At 37.2% G+C, this 23837-nt stretch overlaps 1 protein-coding gene across 2 annotated transcripts; it reads left to right on the top strand.

The window, feature by feature from the left end:
• Window positions 1-282: 282 nt before the first annotated feature.
• LOC149786524 (fibrinogen-like protein 1) lies at window positions 283-16857 on the top strand. 2 transcript variants are annotated; one of them, XM_089977024.1, is made up of 5 exons: window positions 288-600; window positions 4729-4875; window positions 11590-11692; window positions 15369-15517; window positions 16099-16857. In XM_089977024.1, the coding sequence occupies exons 1-5, from the start codon at window positions 397-399 to the stop codon at window positions 16633-16635; spliced, it is 1140 nt and encodes a 379-aa protein (XP_089833150.1). In that variant the 5' UTR covers window positions 288-396; the 3' UTR covers window positions 16636-16857. The 2 variants fall into 2 exon arrangements, with proteins under 2 accessions (XP_089833151.1, XP_089833150.1); XM_089977025.1 differs by lacking the exon at window positions 4729-4875 and having other exon boundaries at window positions 283-600.
• Window positions 16858-23837: the final 6980 nt, after the last annotated feature.

Raw genomic sequence — 23837 nt, 5'->3', positions numbered from 1 at the left:
GAGAGAGAGAAAACTTTTTAATAATCCTACCAAATACAGACGCATTTACTCAAACGTTTGTGAACTTTATTGTAAATATGTATAATTAATATCGTTTATACCAAGACAGTACTTGAAAGAATACGAACTTTTTGCCTTCAGAAAAGTATTAGTCACGCACATTTAGGGACATAGAAAATCAAAACAATGCCTCCTTTATCGTCTCCCTTAAGAAAAATAATTATATTTCCATCAGCTGTCAGTTGTTGCATTGCATGTTTCTTAGTCATCATGACAAGGAATAAAACAGGTAAATCGCTAACATATCAATGATATTAAACCTCACCTGTCTTAGTGATAATTTTACCTCTGGAAACAGGCAGGTGAGAAAGTGAAGGCTTACTGTCAACCAGCAAAATGGCTTCACAATTGAAACACACGATTATTCTATGTATGTCTTTGCTTTACTTCATATATGATTCAAAAGGACAGCTGCAGCGATTTTCTACTAATTGCCATGGTAACGTATGCGACTATGTCGTGGAAATTCAGAGTTCACAAAACGGGACTGCAAAAGTTTCTTTGCCGAAAGAAATCCTGGACGAAATGACTCATATTCAGGTAAGAAAGATATTATTTTTGCATTTCGGAATTTGTGGTAGTCAATGATGCTTTTACTGACGCAAATTTCGTTTTACGGTAAAAGAATATTTCAGCAGAAAAACCTCACGAAAGTCCCAAAATCTTGCAATACAAGTATCCCAATTATTATCTAAGACATTTGAGATTCTTTTCCTGCGAAATTGTCACAGATCGGATAACTCGATGTACTATACCATACTCAGCTATACTGACGTCAACCCATATTTTCTTATGATGCTTTAATGACGTTAAACTTCTCATGTCTCATGGTCTATCGTAATATTTTGACGATAGATCCACCAGAAAACCCGTTACATTCATAGATTTGTTAGAATTACGGTCTTACTGCTTCTCATCTTTTAAGTTTCCATCTTAGTTAAGAATCTAAATCTTGTATAATAATATTAATAAATAACTGTTCTAGTCAATACAAAACCCAGAAAAAGTACACTAGAAAGATGATGGATGCCTATTTTCAAGGATGTCTTATCAACAAAACCAGAACAGCCATTTGGTGCGCATACAAACAGAATTTACGTAGTAGAGCTTACATTTAGTGGTCTTTTCTTATCAAATAAGTCAAACTAAATAAATCTTTTTTTACGAGCCCTGACAAACAAATTACTGAAATAGTTCCATGACTTTTAGTTATTTCAAATGAGATAAACAGAATATTTGAATCTTTACATAACTAAAGAAAATCAATGCTAGTATATATTACATCGTTTATTAAGAGACACCATACAGTACGCCTTCGGTGTAAAATCATGAACAATATCCCACATACACGCACGCACATACGCACGCACGCACATACACAAACAAACGCACTGAAAATGAGGAGATCATACATCTGTGTTAAGGTAATTTACGTAAGAAGTGTGAAATAAATCAAACGATTTCTTTATTTTTCTAGCATTGGCAAGCTAAAGATTTAAATAATTTTACCACATGGCAAAACAATTTTTTTTTTGGTTAATCATTTTTGCATAAATTTTGAGAGAAATACCCTTGGGAGCTGCAAACATGACACTCTTACCTATATGGTATGACGCACGTAGCTAATACGACGTCACTTACATAATACCAGAGGCGTAGCTATGATATTTTGCGCACGGGGACGAACTATAAAATTGGCACCCCAGCCCCCTCCCCGTTTAATCACATTTTTGAATATTACCCTTGTTTACTTATTATAATGTAACGTTGTAAGCCTCATTTTGGCGCCCCTGTACCTTGGCGCCCGGGGACATATGTACCCCCCCCCCCCCAGCTACGCCTCTGCATAATACGACGTAACACGCGGTATTTCACGTGTGAAATAATTGAGATCATACAGTTATATACCTTTGTAGAGGTGAAAATGAAGATTTAAGAATGATGATACATCTTACAGAGGATCTTATCTGAGTGCTCATTGCAATTAAAGGTTATGAAATATGTTGAATGATTTCTATTATTTGCGAGCAAAAATTGTTCAGCAACTTTTATAAATTTCATTTGAAATTAACATAAATGTAGGAGTCTAATTATCAAATGTCGAAAATTATTGATTTTATTAGACAAAGCTGCATAATAAATAATTGTGAAATAACTTACGGATGCCTGGTTTGTTGCGCTTATTCTTTGCATTGCGTATAACGTCATGTGTGACGTCATAATGTGTTTTTACATGTGTTATAAAACTTATGACAAGGGTGTATTAACGTAATTAACTCGGTAATAATGTTATAAAAGTTTTTTTCGCAAATTTTAAGGAGGAGCCAAGCAAGGAATTGATTTGCTTTAGAGCTAAATAGATATCATTTTAACTGTATTACGCTTAGAACTTAGCGTTATGATGTCACGTAAAATCAATGACATCATGACCATATCACATGAATAGTCACTATGAAACAAGAAAACATAAAATATCACGCGACGCCCAGTTAAAAAGTACTTCACATGGGAATCGTTCATAAATAGTAGTTATTTAATTTGGGACTAATCCGATATGGGATATTATGCGGACAGTAGGATTCATAACAGGTAAGAGGTTAATTTAGACCAATATGGATTCTACTGACTGACATAATTCCAAGGTCAGGTCTGTAACAAAATCAAAGACAATTTATTAAATAATAACATTAACAGTGATCCTCAGTTGACAAAATCGTTCTTATTTAGCTTATTATTTCTTATTCTGTTATTAATTTTGTAAAAGCACTCAGTATACATTCCTTTATTACAGAATCAACATATTTTACATTTTGTAAATCTTAATTTATTTGATATTTTTACTACCGTATTTTTTTTTAAAGATAACGTTTGCCATTGACGCTTACCCCTGTTAGCTGAATAATAGCGGGCAATCACATGACTTAAACTTACCAACCAGAATACAAGATTTTTACTTGAGGTGGGATAAATAACAAATCTATCATAATTTGTTGTTGGTATTTGAAAGTATTGATTGTAATAATTACTTAACGTTTCTTTATTACCAGAGGCAACGCTATTTATTTTATTCATCTTTTCTGCTTTTAATAACCATTTTTTGCCATGGGTGAAGATATGTGTGTGTGTTGGGGTGGGGGTGGCAACACGACCTTGTTTGCCCTTGCCGCATGTCCTTATCAGGCAGGGAGTTTGATTATATCGGCCGGTCACATAACACTTAGATCTACCAGTGAGAACAAAAGATGGTGGGGTACATACAATAATCAGAAACGTTTAAGGTAGTATCTAGCTGATGAGGTTTTGTGATAATTCAGGACTAGACGCAAAATTTGTAGTAACAAATAGATATATAGCAGAAACATAGCGTGATGCATTTACCTTTGTGATCGATTTCAGTTAAACGCTTTAAAAAAAATCCCCAAGTTTTGAATTGCTACGAATAAAATGAATACTAATTGTTATGAATAAGCATTGAACATCTATATCTAAGATAAATTATTCACATGTACGTGTGAGGAGTAATACCATATTAATTACACAACATGTGTGATAATATCATACACCATTCGTAGACCATAGATATACCATATGTGTGATAATATCATAGACCATACATACACCATATGTGTGATAATATCATAGACCATACATATACCATATGTGTGATAATATCATAGACCATACATATACCATATGTGTGATAATATCATAGACCATACATATACCACATGTGGGATAATATCATAGACCATACATATACCACATGTGGGATAATATCATAGACCATACATATACCACATGTAGGATAATATCATAGACCATACATATACCTCATGTGGGATAATATCGTAGACTATACACATACCATATGTGGGACAATATCATCTACCATTCATATAACCCACGTAAGATAATATCATAGACCATTCATATGGCACAAGTGGGATAATATCATGACCGTACATAAAAATGGATGTATGACTCACTGGATTTTAAAGTATCGTAACATTCTCGTTCAGTCTGTGTAGAAACTGGTGGTTGGGTATTGTGTATTGATTATGAAGATATCTGCATAATTCTTTTCAATGAATGTTGACACTATGTATATGTCTTATGATCTTCTGTTAAGTTTCACAGAGTGGTTTAAATTTGTCAAACGATGTTTTTAGAGAACACGTAGCTGGCATATATCTCTGTCTAATAATACTCAGATCATTTATCATTATCAATCACACTTATTAATGGATGTTACGTTTGTACTCTGTTGTAACATATATGAAAGAGTTGAGTTTTTACCCTTCACGCAAAACTGCACTATATTGTTGAGGTTTTGAGGCGTAACAAATGTCACATATTTTCTATACTAGCGATGTGTTGGCGGTACAGAGACAAGTTTCTTTACAGAGGAATTATCCCCCACCAAAAACCCCCAAACAACAACAAAAACAACAGACCAGTGAGCCATACATCTCTTAAAAATACAAACAAACAAAACATTTAAAGGGAAAGGTTAAAATTAAATGCCATCTTTATCTGCATGCATATCTATTCAGTTGCTTGTCTATGTGTATTTATGTTTGTCTATCTGTCTCCTGTGTGTACATTACAATGAAAATATAGATTTTAAATACTAAACAATGAGTAACAAGTGGTATTGTGTGATCCCAGTCCTTGCTGACAAGCCTGGGCGATTCTCTGAATCAAGATCTGCTGGACGCAAACAACCGGATCAACTCTTTGACCAGACAGGTCAACACCCTTCAGGGTCAGCTCCACAGTATGGCCGACAGTCGGAGCAACGCAACGCTGGACCAGGTATGAATTTTGGACGAATTTTATCTACTCATGAATACATATATACACTTAAATGTATGCATGTATGTATGTATGTATGTATGTATGTATGTATGTAGGTAGGTAGGTAGGTAGGTAGGTAGGTAGGCCGGTAGGTAGGTATGTGTGTAGGTAGGTAGGTAGGTTGCAGGCAAGTAGGTAGGTTGGTATGTATGCAGGTAGGTAGGTAGGTAGGAGTCCTACACCCACATACTAATTTAGGGGCTCCGAGTGGCCGAGTGGTCTAACGCACTCTCCGTTACAGATCACTGCCATCTCACCTCTGTCTACGCCGGTTCTCGGATTCAGCCAATGTGGGTATGTGAGAAAGCTTGCCAGTAGCTTCTCGTGGGTCGGTGGTTCTTTCCGGGGTTTTCCCGGGTTCTTCCTCCACCATTAATACTGGCCGCCGTGTATAGCCTATCGTGTGCTGAAAAATGGCGTTAAACCTCACAACGACAACAACAGTCTAACGTATCTTCATTTCCTCCTTGAAGGAGATTCACTGCAGACAATCAATACCTTATCAACTACATAGCATGAATTCAGTACAACTTTGTACAAATATATGTAGACCACATACGGATGAAATTCATCTTGTATCGTTCAGTTTGTTTCCACGTTACATGAATTCAAAGTTCAAATGTGGAGAAAATGTTCCAGATGAACATTTTAAAAAAGACTTATGAAGAATATTTCGTGTCGATTAAAGAAGATTGGGTTTTCATGCAAAATTTACTCCATCCGACTTCGCATAACATTACCGTTAATATTAAGGCAGAGTTCGATATTAAAAAAATTACCAACTGCACAGCCCCTTTTGGATAACGCTGGGGTTTCCGTGAAACGAGCCGACCACTGCCTGATGTACAAGTGTATTGAATATACGTTCATTTTAAGTAAAAGCGGATGTGATACAATATACAGTCACATAAGGTGATAAAAAACAAATTATGCCATTATGTCCTTTTTATATTTCTTAAATATCTAAATGGAGAAAGATGAAAAATATAGGGATTTACCCAGTATATTATATTAAACCTGGAAATATTATAAATGGTCTTTCGAGTAGACAGTACTGCTGATTTAATATTATCAGGCGTCTCCAGAGTAGACAGTACTGCTAATTCAATAATACCAGGAGCCTTCCGAGTAGACAGTACTGCTGATTCAATATTATCGAGAGCCTTCCGAATAGACAGCACTGCTGATTCAATATTATCGATAGCCTTCCGAGTAGACAGCACTGCTGATTCAATATTATGAGAGCCTTCTGAGTAGACAGCACTGCTGAATCAATATTATCGAGAGCCTTCTGAGTAGACAGCACTGCTGATTGAATATTATCGTGAGCCTTCCGAGTAGACATCACTGCTGATTCAATATTATCGAGAGCCTTCAGAGTAGACAGCACTGCTGATTGAATATTATCGTGAGCCTTCTGAGTAGACTGTACGGCTAATTCAATAATACCAGGAGCCTTCCGAGTAGACAGTATTGCTGATTGAATATTATCGAGAGCCTTCTGAGTAGACAGCACTGCTGATTGAATATTATCGTGAGCCTTCTGAGAAGACAGCACTGCTGATTCAATATTATCGATAGCCTTCTGAGAAGACAGTACTGCTGATTCAATATTATCGTCAGCCATCTGAGAAGACAGCACTGCTGATTCAATATTATCCATAGCCTTCTGAGAAGACAGCACTGCTGATTCAATATTATCGATAGCCTTCTGAGAAGACAGTACTGCTAATTCAATATTATCGAGCACCTTCTGAGAAGACAGTACTGCTAATTCAATATCATCGAGCACCTTCTGAGAAGACAACACTGCTGATTGAATATGATCGAGAGCCTTCTGAGAAGACAGTACTGCTGATTCAATATTATCTATAGCCTTCTGAGAAGACAGTACTGTTAATTCAATATTATCGAGAGCCTTCTGAGAAGACAGTACTGCTAATTCAATATTATCGAGCACCTTCTGAGAAGACAACACTGCTGATTGAATATGATCGAGAGCCTTCTGAGAAGACAGCACTGCTAATTCAATATTATCGAGCACCTTCTGAGAAGAGAACACTGCTGATTGAATATGATCGAGAGCCTTCTGAGAAGACAGCACTGCTGATTGAATATTATCGAGCACCTTCTGAGAAGACAGTACTGCTGATTTAATATTATCGATAGCCTTCTGAGTAGACAGTACTGGTGGTTAAATTTCTTCATGCACATTACAAGTCATAAAATCATAAAAAAATCTTACTTGTAGAAAAGGATTTCGACTTTTTATCATCATGAGAAAAGGGTCTGCAAGTGAGCACATTGAATACAAAAAGTACTGAAGAATATGCAATTCGCTTTCATAAAGTACACTATTTGAAATGCAAATGTTTATTTTCATTGAAAATTTGCTTTATAGGCTTATGATCCTAACAGTATACAAGAACTAAAGAGAAAATACGCTAATAGATGGCAAGAAAGACTCTGAATTAAAAATGTTTATTAAGTTCGCACGCTTTGTGCAATATGTATGTATGTATGTATGTATGTATGTATGTTGTATGTATGTATGTGTGCGTGTGCGTGCGTGCGTGCGTGCGTGTGTGTGTGTTATATGAGGCTGTATCAGGATTGGATTTGCTAAATAAAAATGCAAGATAAGCAATCTGAACATACCGCAAATTTGTAGCATGCGCATTTTTTATAGCGCCCCGTTTCAAGGAATACTTAGATTTGTGTGATTTCCTGTTTGATTATTGGAACTCGATGCAGTGAAAATATTCCTTAGCCCGAACTAATTAGCCAATTACTAGGAACAAACGTCACGGAGTGAAGGGTTAGTGAGTTTCCGTGATGCCATGATCAATTAGTAGTGAATTCAGGCCAGAGCCGAATGAGAGTCCCTGTAGTACCGTAGTCCTTATTAAAACCTTGTGGTGTACATTGGTGGTGTGGCATTATTTACGGTAGAAACCGGTAAATTACACAATGGAATGAACAAGAAGGGACTCGGCAGATACCGTTTATGTCGATATGATGGCATATGTTATGCAGTTTTACTGGCGAGATGTGCCTTGAAACCATGAATTGACTGGCCTAATGTGGCGTAGTTATACATCTGTACATAAATTACGCGTTATTACTTACCAGTAAGAGACTTCAAAGCATATTACGTTTAACAGTGGATCTATTTCATCAGAGCGTCTTATTCATAGTATGTTGGATTACTAAAAGAAAAGGAATCACTCAGGTTAAGAACACATGGGACAGCATTATAGTTTGATATGACGTACTTTCTTCGATACAGTGAATTTTGATGTTTGCTTCTTGAGAGAGAGGATTGACGTTTGTTGTTGTTGTTGCTGTTGTTGTAGGGTTTAACGCCATTTTTCAACACAAGATAGGCTAGACATGGCGGCCAGTATAAATGGTGGAGCCAAAATCCGGGAAAACTCAGGAAAGAACCACCGAAACATGAGAAGCTACTGGCAAGCTTTCTCACATCCCCACATTTGCCAAACCCGAGACTCGAACCCAACCAGACAGAAGTGAGATAATGATGATAATAATAATAATAATAATAATAATAATGAGGACTTTGTATAGCGTCTAATCTTTAGAAGCTCTAAGCGCTTTACAACATTAGACAACACCTATAAGATAAAAAACATATAATGATATAATTACAAAAACAAACACAATGAAATTAGAAAACAGGGACCGTCCATAAATGACGTCACGCACATGGGTGTGGGAGGGGGGTCACACATTTGTGACGATGTGTGACGAGGGGAAGGAATTTGTTTTAAAAAGATGTGACGGGGGGGGGAGGGTAAAATATCGGCCAAAATTGCGTGACGTCATTTATGGATGGCCCCATATTAAAAAAAACATGCTGACAATATTTAAGGTAGGAAGCATTATTAGGTCTTTAAGTTTATTCTTGCAGTGGAAATAAGTGAGTTTTGAGAGCACTCTTGAATGTGATCACTGTGTCTTTGTGTCTAAGTTCAGTGGGCAATTTATTCCACGTTGCTGGGCCCTGGTATGCTAAAGAACGCTGTCCATATGACTTTGTTTTCATAGTGGGAATAATGAGTATACGTTTGTCAGAAGAGGAGCGTAAGTATCTTGCTGGTGTGTACACATGGGTGAGGTCGGATAGGTATGTTGGACTAGAGTCCGACAGTGAAACGTAGCACAGAGAACAAATTTTGTGTTTGATTCTGGATCGAATGGATAGCCAGTGTAGGGTACAGAGCAGCGGGGAGGTGTGCTCTGATCGTGGTACTCTAAGTTGATCCGAACAGCTGTGTTTTGAACTTTTTGAAGTTTCTGGAGTAGATATTGAGATGAACCAGACAAAACTGAGTTACAATAGTCCAGTCATGAAAGTACTAATGAACACACAAGTGTTTTAGTGGCATCAGCTGAAAGATATTTGCGAATTGAGCTGATGCGTCTCAGCTCAAGATATGCAGCCTTGCATATGTTCATGACATGTTGGTGCACTGTGAGAGTACTGTCCAGAGCAACACCTAGGTTTCGTACTGATTGTGTGAATTTAATGTTGGTGCTGCTGATATTTATTGTTTGAGGTAAAGGGTGTGAATGAGAAAGTCTTTGTGTTGTGATCAGAATGGCCTCAGTTCTATTATCATTCATCTGCAGCTTGTTACATGTGATCCATGATTTCACATTAGAAATGCACCTCTCTACACCTTGGATGGTAGCATCAACTTCAGATGGGTGGCTAGATTTGTATATTTGGGTGTCATCAGCGTACAATTGGTGAGACACTGGATGATGATCTATGACATTTGAGAGCGACTGAGTGTACAGAATGAAGAGAACAGGTCCAAGAACAGACCCCTGTAATCCGTAAAGGTGAGAACTTTAGACCACTCGGACAATCGGGGCCCCGGATTGACGTTTGTGCACTACTAAAAGACTGAGATAAATCACGGAAGCAATATATAAGTCATCATCAAATATTCGTTAGTCCTTTTCTGACACACTCTATAGAATACACGCCACCATCTGGAGATATTATTTCTTTGTGAGATACTGGAATATATTATTCATTTTCTTACTGTCCTGTTTCAGCAGCTTATAAGATGTACCGTGAAACTCATATATTTTGTTTGCGGGTGTAACATAAGATTTATTTGAAATTGACTCGACACCATGTAGTCCAGGTTGTTATCCTATCTGGCTATATTGTTGGCCCCGTTATGGCCGTAATGCATCATCATCATCATCATCATCATTTAAATTATAAACGTTTTCGCCCATACGGGCATGTACGTCTGGTTAATGTCCATAAGCGGACTATTTAATTGATCCCGGAGGAAGGAATTAGAGCCTCATGACCCAGGCATTACTGTGCATAAAAGGCACTATTTAACTGAGCCGTCATGTCTTGGGTCAATATGACTGGCTTCATAGACCCTAGCTACCTGAATGTAAGGCCATACTTAAGTGGTGATAGACCCAGTTCACACTCGAGTTAAAGGTAGCAATTCAGTCTGCATTAGCTGCGCTAGGTGTCAACCGAGCAGTATGTGACGCCAGTAGCGATTGGTCGCCACAATGAGGTCACATCGGGACATCTAGACTTTTATTCCCATATGGAGGGTTAATTAATTAGTAAGTTGTTATTTTATTTTCAGGCTAAATCTATTTGATTAAGACACATTAAGACGTTTGGATAGTTGGCCCTTCCGTCAGCTATTATTAAGTAGATCTAGTATGATTTCGGTTATGTCTTTTTGGGATGTGTTTGTTTATTTCATAGCCAAGTTTGTCTTCTTCGGGTGAGGTTGCCTTTTTCTTAGCAAGTGCAGCTATCCATTCTGCTATTGTGAAGTCCTCGTTTAATTTAGATTGTTTGGATCCTAGGTCTGAGAAGAGGCATGGACAATTTTTTTCTACATTTTGCTCTTGGAATTTTGGGGTATGGTTGGGAATTGCTGCTCACGCTTGCAAAGTGTGATGCCAAGCAGTTTGCCTTTTCTTTGCTTGTTAGATTTCCAGTCAGTTGGGGAGCTGGTTGCTTGCTTGTCCCCTTTATAGCTTTTATCTTGTCCCATACCTGTTTTGCGTTGGTTTTGAAGTTTATGTTAGAGCAGAAGGCTTGCCAGGATTTTTCTTTTGCATTTTGGATTATTATTTTAATTTCTTTTTCCCTATTTTTGTAAATCCTAAAGTCATTGGGGTTCCCTGTGTGTTTAAATCTATTAATGACCTTTTTCATATAGTTTTTTGAGCTACTTTACATTCTTCGTTCCACCATGGGACAGTGGGTTTAAGTTGTTGTCCTCCTGTTCTGGGTATACTTATTTTAGTTGATTCAGTTAGGGTGTTCATTACATTTAGATTGTATTGATCAATGTTATCATTATAAAGATCTGCTAGAGTTATTGTAGACAGTGCGATTTTAAATTTATCGCAATCGGCTTTGTCACACATCCACCTTGGCATGTTGTTAGTTTTGTATGTTTGCGTTATTATATTGAGGCTGAGTAGGATAGGGAAGTGATCGCTTCCAAGGGTGCTGCTTTGATCAACTTCCCAATCTGAGATTTGGGCCAATTTAGGAGTTGCTATGGTGAGGTCGATTGCTGATAGTGCACCTTTGGCCTTAATGCACAAGTTACCCTGTATTTAATAGACATCGATTATTTTCAGATCATGCGGGATATAGAATCCCTGCGGGCCCGCATGAACTTGTTGAGTGGCGCCCCGGACACGCGTGCATTGATACTCCCCAAGTCTCTGGAAGGCAAGGAAGGTAGATTATATATATATTATCACATTTTTTCACAGAGGAGGAATATGCTGGGTCCGACTGGGAAACGACACAAGGAACATTTAAAAGTCGAGCGCAAATATCTGTTTTTTTTCCCTGAACATGATTCTTTAATTCGGTTCCTGCGCCAAGGCGGTATATTCATATGCGCCTCCCCCTCATACATACATACATACATACATACATACATACATACATACATACATTTATATGTGTGTGCGTGTGTGATTAGGATTGTTAACGTAGCTTTAATAATTTTTCAGTCATATCGCTACGGTGTCTGCAATGTGGCAGTTTTTAGTGATGTCTAGCACTGGGGCATCATGCCGCAGACATGTAGCATGTATATACATACATACGTACATACATACACCCAGGCACGTACGCATGCATACCCCCCACACATACATACATGCATACATACGCCTACACCCAGGTACCTACGCATACATACCCTCCCCCCACACACATACATACATGCATATATACGCATACACCCAGGCAAGTACGCATGCATACCCTCCCCCCACATACATACATACATACATACATACATACATACATACGCAAGCATACTAACTAACAAGGTCAAAATACAATCTCACCAGTCTATGTAGGCTTTTTGGCAGCAGTTTATGTGTCAACCAAATGTAACATCTGGTTGAATTTTTTTTATATACTAAAGTATGAACTACTGCTGCTGCTACTACTACTACTACTACTACTAAAACAACAGCCGAAATAAACAGCAACTGCTTTATTTTCTTTGGAGGCTCAATGTCGAACATTGCTTTCGATTCTAATAGTACACTTCCATACTGAAAAGCAAGCTCGATTAAATGTATGACTATTATATTGACTTGATAATATATTCGTGTTAAAGCCATGCAACACAGACATTAAACTAGCAGCTATTTATATATATGGTGTCTTAAGGGCTCTGACGTTTACAAACACCGTGTCCATTTGTTTCAATCGGCTAACATTTAAAGCAAATGTATTAAAGCTTGAAATGATTTAAAACTAACGACATAGATTAGCGAGACCATATTATTTACATATCCATCGTCGTAGACGAAAACCCGCTTTCTTTTTAACTCAGCTGCCTGAGAATAATATTTCATCGTATTTGAACTGCTGAACTAAACGTTGCGAGCCCGAGTGTGCTTTTTCCAAGAGGTTGACCAAACATGACCTTCCATGCTAATTGCGTGAGCCAATCATATGTTCTCTTCTGAACACACTCAAATATTTTTTGATTAGTCGGAACACCCGGGTTTTTTCCCCGTCAAGTTGAGAAGGAAACATCAGATGTAATTTCGTCGCCACTGAGAACTATATTCTGAATTACTTTTACTCGCATGGAACACTATGACAGGGATAGGTGAAAAAATCACAATCAGTCCATTGTTGAGCTTTGTTGTCGTACGATGTTTAGTGCACTGTACGAATGAGGCGAATGACCAACATATCAAATTGACATGTATTCCTACAACTACTTCCGATGTTATTTTCGCGACCTGACGGAAATGACCGAGTGATATTCTAATCGATCAATTGATAAGAGATCGTTTCCTTTGATAAACAAGAGTTTATTTATTCTGAATTACTTTTACTCGCATGGAACAATATGACAGGGGTAGGTGAAAAAATCACAGTCAGTCCATTGTTGAGCTTTGTTGTCGTAAGATATGTAGTGCACTGTACGAATGAGGCGAATGACAAACACATCAAACTGACATGTATTCCTACAACTACTTCCGATGTTATTTTCGCGACCTGACGGAAATGATGAATGATATTCAAAGCGATCAACTGATAAGAGATCGTTTCCGTTGATAAACAAGAGTTTATTTAATTGGCTCGTTCATTCACTGTGCATATTCGTTAGAAACGAAAAAATCATATTGCAGGCAGCCATACTCGAAAAGACAGCGTAGCACGCAAGCATACGCATGAACACAACGCTGTCTTTACAAAGTTAAATAGTAAATGCACATATATAGGAAAAAAAGAAGAAACATACTTTTTAACAAGTTTTTTGTTTTAGTAGTAGGCATGTATATGCTCAACATGAGAGTGATACAAATTCTCGACCAGAATTGATAATAATAATAATAATAATAATAATGTCAAATGCCACACTGCAAGAATTGATACCAATCTGTTGTATTTATCTTTTAAAAATGTAATTTTATAATATATACATTTTCATCATACTTAGGAGATATTATTGACCTTTTTGTCAGGTTTATTATTACAGTGCTACATGGCCCTTATTTGCATATCTTTTAACAATAAAAGTCACTTGTTTAATCAGTTCGTGTCCGAAAGCTGCAATCTTTCTGCACGCCCGCTTGGATTCAATGCATGCAACATCACAATTGAAACACTGTATAGCTGACAGGTGTCAGCAAATATAAATCAGTCCAGATTTCATTAATAAACGAGGCTAAATGTCAGACATATCCAATGTAAATAATGAGCATAATTTGACATTTGTTTTATATATTTACAATTTGAGATTCAAATTTAAGTTGGTGATACTGATTGTTATGCATACGTAAGGCTAAACGTGTTTTACTTGAGAGGAAAATGCCAAACTTTTATTGCTTCAAGCAGTGCACTTTGTCAGTGGATTGGCAATCTATCACAGCGCTTCTCGCTAACTGTTGAACCATTGATCCAAACATTAAGCACATTGTTATCACGTCAAACATTTTGTCTTGTCATTTATCTTATTCCTTTAGAAGACAACGTAGGAACTATTTGGTTCCGCGCATTCATGCGAGCGAATTAATCTGTTAGCAATACATGTGTATCACTTTACTTTTTTATCGTCAGAGATACCTCTGTTTATTTTTGTTTTCATTTTTAGGACAAATCAGCACGTGAAAGTTCACATCGAGCTGAGGCAACTGGGCTGAAAATTATTGCCTAGGAACACACAATGGTAACCGGCCCGGCATGGTCTGGGCGGGTTACATGTACTTTAAAATTGAACACTGTAAATGAAAAATATTTCAGGAAATGCAAAAGGGTTTTAGAACTTTAATATGCACTTCAAAACTTAAGGCGGGGTTGGGAAGAATTGTGCCCTGATGAATAGAATACGCATTGGTAACAAGTTCACACTAAAGCCCTGCGCATCGGTTTGATCTTCGGTTTCAGATCGCACGAGGGTCGATCTACCACGTTTCCTCCTAGCTCTCCAGTCCTTTCCACCTCTTAAAGCCGCTAAACCCAACGTAGCGGGGCGTCAAAGCCGAGTAAATATGAATTTCAGAACTGCTTAAATAGACGGGGTGGAAAATGAATGAAGAGTACTTTAAATAGAATGAAAAACTAAAGGAAATGATGTGAAAATATGGCTTTGCTGCAGTTTTATTTCGGAGCTCAGGGTGGTGTATGCAAATAACTTGGGGCGCCACCTGATGAGTTCCAAAATACGAAATGCATATGTAGGCCGATAAGAAATTGACATTACAATTTGTTGATATGGAAACAAACGAAAGTGTAAACAACAGTCAATAACATCATCATGGTCTTCAGCGTCATTATCATCATTATCGATCTCACCCAGATGTATTCCCGCCCAATAAAATCTGATACCAGTCTGTTTACAATTACTTAAATGAGAAAGTTACAATATTTTCAGCTGTGGGTGTTGACTGTGCCAATTTGTTTAGGAGAGGGACAAAAGTGAGCGGGGTTTACACCTTACAACCCGACCCGGCTGACAACAGCACCCGCTTTGATGCCTATTGCGACATGGAAAATGACGGAGGAGGCTGGACCGTTATTCAGGTTTGCCTATATGTGGATTAAATTTGACTGAAGAGCGCCAGCATTTCAGAGTTAATGGAACTCCATTGCATTTACAGGCATCCCACCTTATTTTTCTAATCATACGAGTTTTTAAGTAAACTAGTCCAAAAAAATATGGGGGGGGGGAATGAAGAGATTGTATAGGGAATATCGTAAGAAGTGCAGAGATAACTATGTACTGATAATTCAAACGGAATGCCACATTTTTAAGTACATGAACCCACTAATAGACAATATTAATAACACAAGGCATCAAAAGAACAATTTAGACATTTTTCATATATTATTAGGAACTCGCTGACATGTGTATTAAGTACATCCATCATGATGAATCATTCTACGTCTGCTTAAATTCACTGTCTGAAGAGAATACATGTAAGTAAAACTGATATGTGTTTCCCCCACAAAAATAAGGTAATATAATTGGGAATTATATCGAATATATAGAAATCATAATAATATAACAGTTTTATAAGGACTTATATAAATAAATAAAATTATGCAAATATCGAGTTTTGTAATTTTCATTCTCTCACATTTGTTTTCCTCCCATTTTGTAGCGGCGTATTGATGGTTCAGACGACTTCTATCGAGGATGGGAGAGTTACAAGACAGGGTTTGGTAACTTCTTGCACGACTTTTGGCTAGGTCTTGACAACATCCACCTCCTGACCAAGTTCGGGAACAACAAGATGAGAATCGACCTGTGGAACTGGGAAAACATGACCAGGTTTGGAGAGTTTAATTTTGTTCGCGTCGCAGACGAAAAGGATAAATACCGGATTCTAGTGGGAGGCTACCAGGGGAACTCTGGAAACCCTTTCCACACGCCACAGTATTCCACCCGGATGCAAAGTATGCAGTTTTCCACATTTGACAATGACAATGACATGGATCCAGGAAATTGCGCTCGAACCTTCACATCAGGTTGGTGGTTCAACCGGTGTTACAGGGTCAACCTGAACGGAGTATGGTACGCTGACGGAACCTATTTTGGGCCCGCCACAAATGGCATCGTATGGGATCTGTGGGCGGAAAACGGCCCCGGATATTCCCTTCAGGCGGCGGAGATGAAATTGAGACCATCGAACTTCTAGCTGAAGAATTTTTGCAGAGCTGATAATGTTCAAGTTTCCTCCATCAAATGGAGTTTGATTTCCAAAACAAAAAAACAAAGAAATATATAGAAATGTTAGCAGTTTGTTGTTCGATAAACCAGGTGACGTTTAAATCATGTACATTAATATTCTTGTGTAACATTTTTAGATGGAAAATAATTGTGTAATGAGTTCGTTGTAATAAAGTATGCATGAAATGGTCTTAGGCTTGTTTTCGGCGCACATAAAACTGAATCGAATTTTGGTTCGGTCCAAAGAACGATGCCATACAATTTTGTTCTGTAATTGATACAAACAAGGCTAAAATTCATTTCAAATAATTATTTTAAAAAATTGCCTTTTGTTCATTTAATAGTTTCACTGGTTCATCGAAAATAATTAAAATCGTTATTTGAAATTAATCAAATTAATCACATTAAAATCGCAAACCTGAATTAATGAACCTGTATATGTTTTTGTGTCTAGTAACTATAACGCAATCGGAACATAACATTGATAACTGTCGCCATGATTAAGCGTACTTTTCCATGTTCTACGCAACAGTTTTGAGTCTTGCTCTGGCAAAGTACTTATGTGTCATGCTAATCGCTTGTTATTCGTAACAATTGCTAGATGGTGCTTGCATGGTTTCGTGTGTAACACGTGTATGTGCTCTACTGGAGGAGAATCACCAAACAAACCAACTTGCTGTTTATTTCTGCAACTATTTCTGAAGTTCTTGCACGATCTGATGGAAATTACCCAAACGGTGTTCCGATCTTTGGCCGCTGGTGCGGATATTTCGTCGTTTTTAATGAGGAAGCATAAACCCGCTTAACCAGTCACTGCTAGAGCGAGTCAGTATTTCTGGCCATAGTGGCTGGTTGAACGAAAATTTCTTTTCAAGGACAGAGGCACCTAATAATCGATAAAACTGGCACCTTCATTGACAGGTAGGAGATTGTTACACTGTGTTGAAGATGACGTTCTTTTGTTTATGCGTACTCATGAAAGACGAGAAAATCTCATTGCACTCAGCCACGGGTGATAAAGGAGAGATCAGTCGATAAATGAAGTATAACAGTGTTCGTTTCTCAGAGGCTTTGCCTATCTGAAATGGGCAAAAACCTAGTTGAGATCGATGCTTACTTGACATCAACTGCAGCCGTTTTTCCCGATGTCACGTGACATCATTTAAATATAATTTATTGTGTCTTGTGCTAGTCTAGTTCTTTGATGGCTAAAATAGGTTTTCTGACTTGTTTTAAATATTCATTGGTATTGCGAATTAATTGGAAATAAAAGAGTACAGTCAGGGCGTTAAAATGATAAGTAAGTCAAATAATGTAAGATTATGTAATTAATGTAATTTCCTCCCACAGTTCCTTACTGGAATCAACTCTCTGCAAGTACACTCTCGGCCCACAGCATTTATGCCTTCAAATCTGCCATACTGCAAACACCATTTAAGTAGATAAGATACAAAATTACTTGGACATTGCGTATATTGTTAAATACTATAAATTGAGGTTCCTCTGGATGTACAACAATGAACAATGAACAATGCTTTTATGATGAATGTTCTTGACATTTTGCAGGACTGTGAGAGGGTAGCAAACTATATGGAATGTAGGAACAAGAAGTATGAGGTACTAAGAAGAATATATATTTAAAAAAAAACCACAAAAAAAAACAACAACAAAAAACCCCAAAGGAAATAGTGCCGTTATTTGTTCCTGAAAATAGGAGCTTATCATCTGCATCACAGCGGTACTAGATAACATTTTAATGATTTATAATTTAAAAAAGTCATGAACCATGTAGGATGGGAATCTTCGGTTACAGCCCATACACGTAATGAGAACATAGGTGACTTTGAGTGAGATCCCGACAAACAAGTGTCGAGAAAAGTGGTGGCTTTAAGTGTGGACCTAACGGCTGTACGCTGTGATTCGTTAATAGTTTCAGACAGCAATAATTCTGAAAACAAGTACAAATCTTAAAATTTAAAAGCAGTTGTTATGTGGGCCGGTATGGGTCCTCTGGCAAACGCATTACTTTAAGATTTGATATGCTATGGTGTGTTATATTAAACAGGGATGAGCCACTATGGGGTTTTGTGTGGATTTAACATAGCTCGGTTTAGAACACTGTAGGAAAGCATTATAGGGATTTCAAATGGATAGTAAGGTTTGGAGTAAGAGAAATTTCACCCGGATGGGCAACTATGGGCACTAAATGAAATTTAGCATTTCCGGGGCACTTGTGAGCATAATGAGACTTTAACATGGATGGAACACTATGAATGGAGCCCTACAGAGAATTTTAACAAGGATGGGGCAATATGGAGAGTGTACTATGGATTTATCATTTTTAGGCCGGTTTAGAACTCTATGGGAATTATACACGGATGAGAAAGTATTGGGCCTTACGGAAATTCAACATGGATCGGATGGTATGGGGCTTAAAGGAAATTTAATACGGATGGGCTACTATGGGAACTAAGTGAAATTTAACATCGCCGGGACACCTTTGAACATAAAGATACTTTAACATGGATGGAACACTATTAGCGCCAAAGTGAATTTAACAAGGAAGGGGGCACTATACAGAGAGCTTAACATAGATCGGTAAACTTTGGAAATATCATATGGATAGGTACATGTCGGATGCATGGAAGATTAAACAAAGATGGAACACTATCGAAATGCATGGACACTTGACATAAGTTAGTCCCAATATAACATTACTAATTATACGTTGTCCTCCTAAGCAAAATGTTATACAAAAAACTTATAAAATTGGTACTAACGACCTGGTGTCAGGATAATGTGACTGGGTGGAACACGATGCTATATGTCTAGGACATGATGCCCCAGTGCTAGATCTCACTGTAAACTGCCACACTGCGGACGTCGTAGTGATATGACGGAACAATTATTAAAGCTACGTTTAAAATCCAGATATCACACACACACACACACACACATTTCCTGGTTTAGTTTTCTAAAACTATTAATATCAGTTATTTTCACAGGAAATTCAATGTACTAAAAATCCAATGCATTACTACATTTTTGTATCTTATTAGGTTCTCACTGTTATGCTTCTGAGGTTATGTTTCTGGGATACATTTTTGGTAGAATCGACCACATTACACATTCATTATCTTTTTAAAAAAATGTTTATACAACCTTTATTAGCAATGTTTTAGTACTTCAGCAGTTCAATTCAACTTTCACATCTGAATTTAGAAGAATGCAAACATGTGTATTTGTCTACATCAACTTCGCAATTTAAGCTGTCCGTTTTGATCATCCAGCAATCATTGTTGATCTCAGTGTTTTCATTACTGAATGCAATCTTTGTATATCAGCATCTTTTCTGAAACATTGCAGTATGTGCTTTTGACGTCTAAAGTAGACAAGTCAACATTTGTATGTCTTTGATGTCGTGTGTCACATCTAATTTTGGCCATTCTTTAATCTCTTTCAAAACGTGTAGAGAAATATACATTGTCTCTTGATACAGGGATTGATTCCGTTATGGTGAACTCACTGAATATGTATATCGCCTCTCTAAAACCCGTGGAGCGGATCACAATCCAGCTTTGCTGCAAACTTTATCTTGTTCAATGAATTTCACATTATTCTCTGTTTCATTTTTAATAACATATGATCAATTCCATTTAAGGGAGTAAGTCATGCATCCAATGTTACCTTTGAATGATTATACTGTAGCAATAAAGTATATAAAAGTTCTGGCGCACATGCTTGAAACTCCTGGAGTAATGAAAAATTGTCCAGAAGTAAAGTCTAAGAACATGTTGGTTGGTGTCATTTTGTTGTTTGTACGCAGTAATAAGAAAGGTGTTGCCGCAATGTTGTTGTTTAGGTGTACAAGGGCGTTCTTATAATTGTGCAGTAACAAGAAAAGTGGTCTATCAACGGGTAGATGGTCTGAGGAAGAGATGGAATTTAAATTAGTAAGCCAGTAATATTTTTGTTTAATTTCTTGTGGGTGGGCATAGCCCTCGCTAAGAAAACACTTCATTATTTTAAAAGTAAATAATGTTTTGGAACTCCCACCAGCCATCTCCTGACGTTGTTTAAAGGCAACAACAGCCAGGTCTGATGACGATGTGACATCATTTGTAAGATGAATACATCTCTCCATGTCAAGATACCTTATGTAAACTGTGGTCAGATTTTATCTACTGACCAGAAAGATATCCTTGAAATTTTTTCTCAAAGATTACTGACGTCGGTCTTATAATCTGAAATCCATTCATCAGAGGATTAATTTCTGTCAGATTTATTCGCATGTTGCAGAGCGGTTCGAAAATGTATTTTTGGTAACTATTGCTATATTAGATGGCAAATAGGCTTACTTGCAGTTAACAATGCATTGACCTTTCCTTCCTTGTAATCATGTTAGACATTGGGTTAAAATAAGAAGTTGATGTCTTTCGCATCAAATGCAAGTCTTTTGATCGTACCGATGCGTGGTTTTTGGTATAATTAGTAAAAAAGACCAGCACCCAGACAGATTCCTGGTGTGACTGGCCATTTTAACACCAAGTTCTGAAAACGAAACTGTCCTTTGCATTTTTCGTCTGGAGCTCAGAGCTAAGCTTTGCTCTCTCGCATATATTTTGCAGTAATGAATCCAATAAGAAGTGTAAAGGAGGCTCATCGAAATGTCGTTTTAATGAAATACAAAAGGAATGATCCATTCCTCAGCAATTGTAATGACAGCTACAAGAAAGTTGTATGATGTATGCAACGAATGAATATGATTTTTGTTTTAGTGAAAATAGTGGAAAGTGTATCTAAGAAACAGATCAAAGGTTTTATCGGGTGTTAACGCAGTGAAATTTCTGTTGGAAAACCGGTTTCCCGGACTTACATATTGTTTCCCTGTGTTATCATCGTATTCTCTGACCTATAGACTGTACTTCGGGCGAATAATAAGTAGAGTTTTAATATTTTGTGCTGATATTTTGCATTTTATATTTCGAGCAAAGTGTATACGGCCATTATCCCCATTCGTTCTAGCACACGTGCCACCAAGCTGCAATTCAGTGTCTCGTGTTTTAAATTGATCTGAAAAGTTAGAATGCGAATGGGAGCTTATTTTCGATGTGAACACGGATCATTGGAATGTATTTGTCTGCCACAATTTGGGCGAGGCTATATAGAGGTGGAACTGGTGTAACTAATAATTGTGTAAATGCATAGGAAAACCAGTGCCTTTGTAAATACATTTTTATGGTTCACAATCATCTCCTCATGTCACTATTGATCTGATGACGCTGGGAAAAGGGAACAGATTTTCAGACAGCACTTACATTTGGATAATTAGAAAAAAATAAATTCTTTATCCAATTTAATTATCGAAAAACCATCACGTCACATTGTAAACTACGGTCAGTTGTTATATATTAACCTTCCGTGAGAACAGTAGGAAGTTTGGGAATATATGTATACAATGTTAAAGCCAAGACAATAGGCAATGAAAAAGTTTAAATAAAAGAAAGCAACGTACAATGTTTTCATGTTGTTCACCAAGGTCAAAGTCACAGACAGTATCAGAAGTCAAACTAACATCTAAAAGAGATAATTTAATTCTTAAACACTTACGCCGTAGTAAGCAAATCAAACAATTAAAAATACTTAATTTAAAAAGAAAAGAATCTAACATTGGATTATGTTTTCATTCACTTGTCTATGCATGATGCTATGTATGTAGTTGCTTTTGATTCCAGTGCAGAAACTTCAAGTATCAAGAGTACATTTGACAAGTATGTGGCTTTTAAGAAATCGAGTAAACTTGCTATTTGTGATGTCAAAAGGTTAAAGGCAGAACATATTCTCTTCCTGATGAAATGACTTCAACTGAATATATCTTGGCCAACTTTTATCGATATAATGCCTTTGTAGAAGATTCTCTCTTTCAAGATCTCTGTCACTAAAATGCAAATAACAGCCTTAAAATGAGTCCGACTGTCAAACAAATACAGCTTTTGAACGATTCCGACTGTCAATTACAGTCTTTGAATGAGTCTGACTGTCAAACAAATACAGTCTTTGAATGAGTCTGGCTGTCAATAAAATACAGTCTTTGAATGAGTCCGACTGTCCATAAAATACAGCCGTTGATGAATAAAACGTTGAAAAGTTTAGACTGTTTTAATCACGAGTTAAATAGCTTATTGAATTGCTTTTCAAGCCTCCGCATCATAAATGCGCCATAATCATCTAAGGTGTTATATTGCTGGAGACCAAGTACATTTCAAGCTGAAAGGTGAAAGGTGAATCTAAATAAACAGCTTGATTGCATGATTCCTGAAGTTTAGTCTGTACTTTCTTCTTTATTTTACGGTGTAAAAGCAATACCATTTTTAATCCTTTCATTTTGACTTTAAGGGAATAAATTTTAATTTCCAATTATATAAAACTTGTTGGTTGTCGCTCTTTCTTGTTACGTAGTTGAAGTCCCTTGGTCTTAACACGTTTTATAACTGTCGTTCATTAACAAGAAATATACAAAATGTACGACCTTTATTGGATAGTTCCGATATTTGTTTCTTACAAGAATTGTGGCTTCTCGACAGTGAGTTAGACTGTCTCTCATCCGTACACGACGAGTTCTATGGATCAGGGGAATCACCGATCAAATCTTCTAACGATATTCATACAGGCAGACCTTACGGAGGTGTCGGGGTACTATAGCGTAGATCCTTCGCAAGTATTATAGAAGTACAACACCTCGATGATCCCGGATTAATAGGTATTACTATCCATACGGGGGATTCCTCTGTGCTTTTTGTCAATATCTATTTACTTTGTGATCTTGCGGAAAATGTTGGGGAATTTGTAGATTATTTGGGCAAAATTAGTTCTATTGTAGAAAATGCTAATAATCTAAATGCTTATGTAGTAGGAGATTGGAATGCTAATACGCTCAAATCCACTCCCTTTGGAGATGAATGTCGCCATTTTGTGACGAATATGGTTATATCATATCGGACATAAAACTAATAGTAGACCACACAACAAATTGTACTTACATCAGTGATTCACACAATACAGTGTCTTGGTTGGATCATTGTGTCTCTACACAGTCTGCTCATTCCGTTATAAGTGATATGAGAATACTTCACACCACAGTAGGGTCCGACCATCGTCCTACTTTAATGT

Source organism: Sinohyriopsis cumingii, chromosome 12 (assembly GCF_028554795.1).
Source record: "Sinohyriopsis cumingii isolate HCF-2022 chromosome 12, ASM2855479v2, whole genome shotgun sequence".
NCBI classification, from domain to species: domain Eukaryota; kingdom Metazoa; phylum Mollusca; class Bivalvia; order Unionida; family Unionidae; genus Sinohyriopsis; species Sinohyriopsis cumingii.
Note: the sequence above shows the minus strand (reverse complement) of the source record. Positions and strands in the feature narration are given on the sequence as shown.

Bases quoted from the DNA above. Each gene is read 5' to 3' on its own strand.
- LOC149786524 (XM_089977024.1), top strand. From the start codon at position 397: ATGGCTTCACAATTGAAACACACGATTATTCTATGTATGTCTTTGCTT. The intron at 601-4,728 runs GTAAGAAAGATA...GTGTGATCCCAG, and splicing joins ACGAAATGACTCATATTCAG to TCCTTGCTGACAAGCCTGGG. The intron at 11,693-15,368 runs GTAGATTATATA...CAATATTTTCAG, and splicing joins GTCTCTGGAAGGCAAGGAAG to CTGTGGGTGTTGACTGTGCC.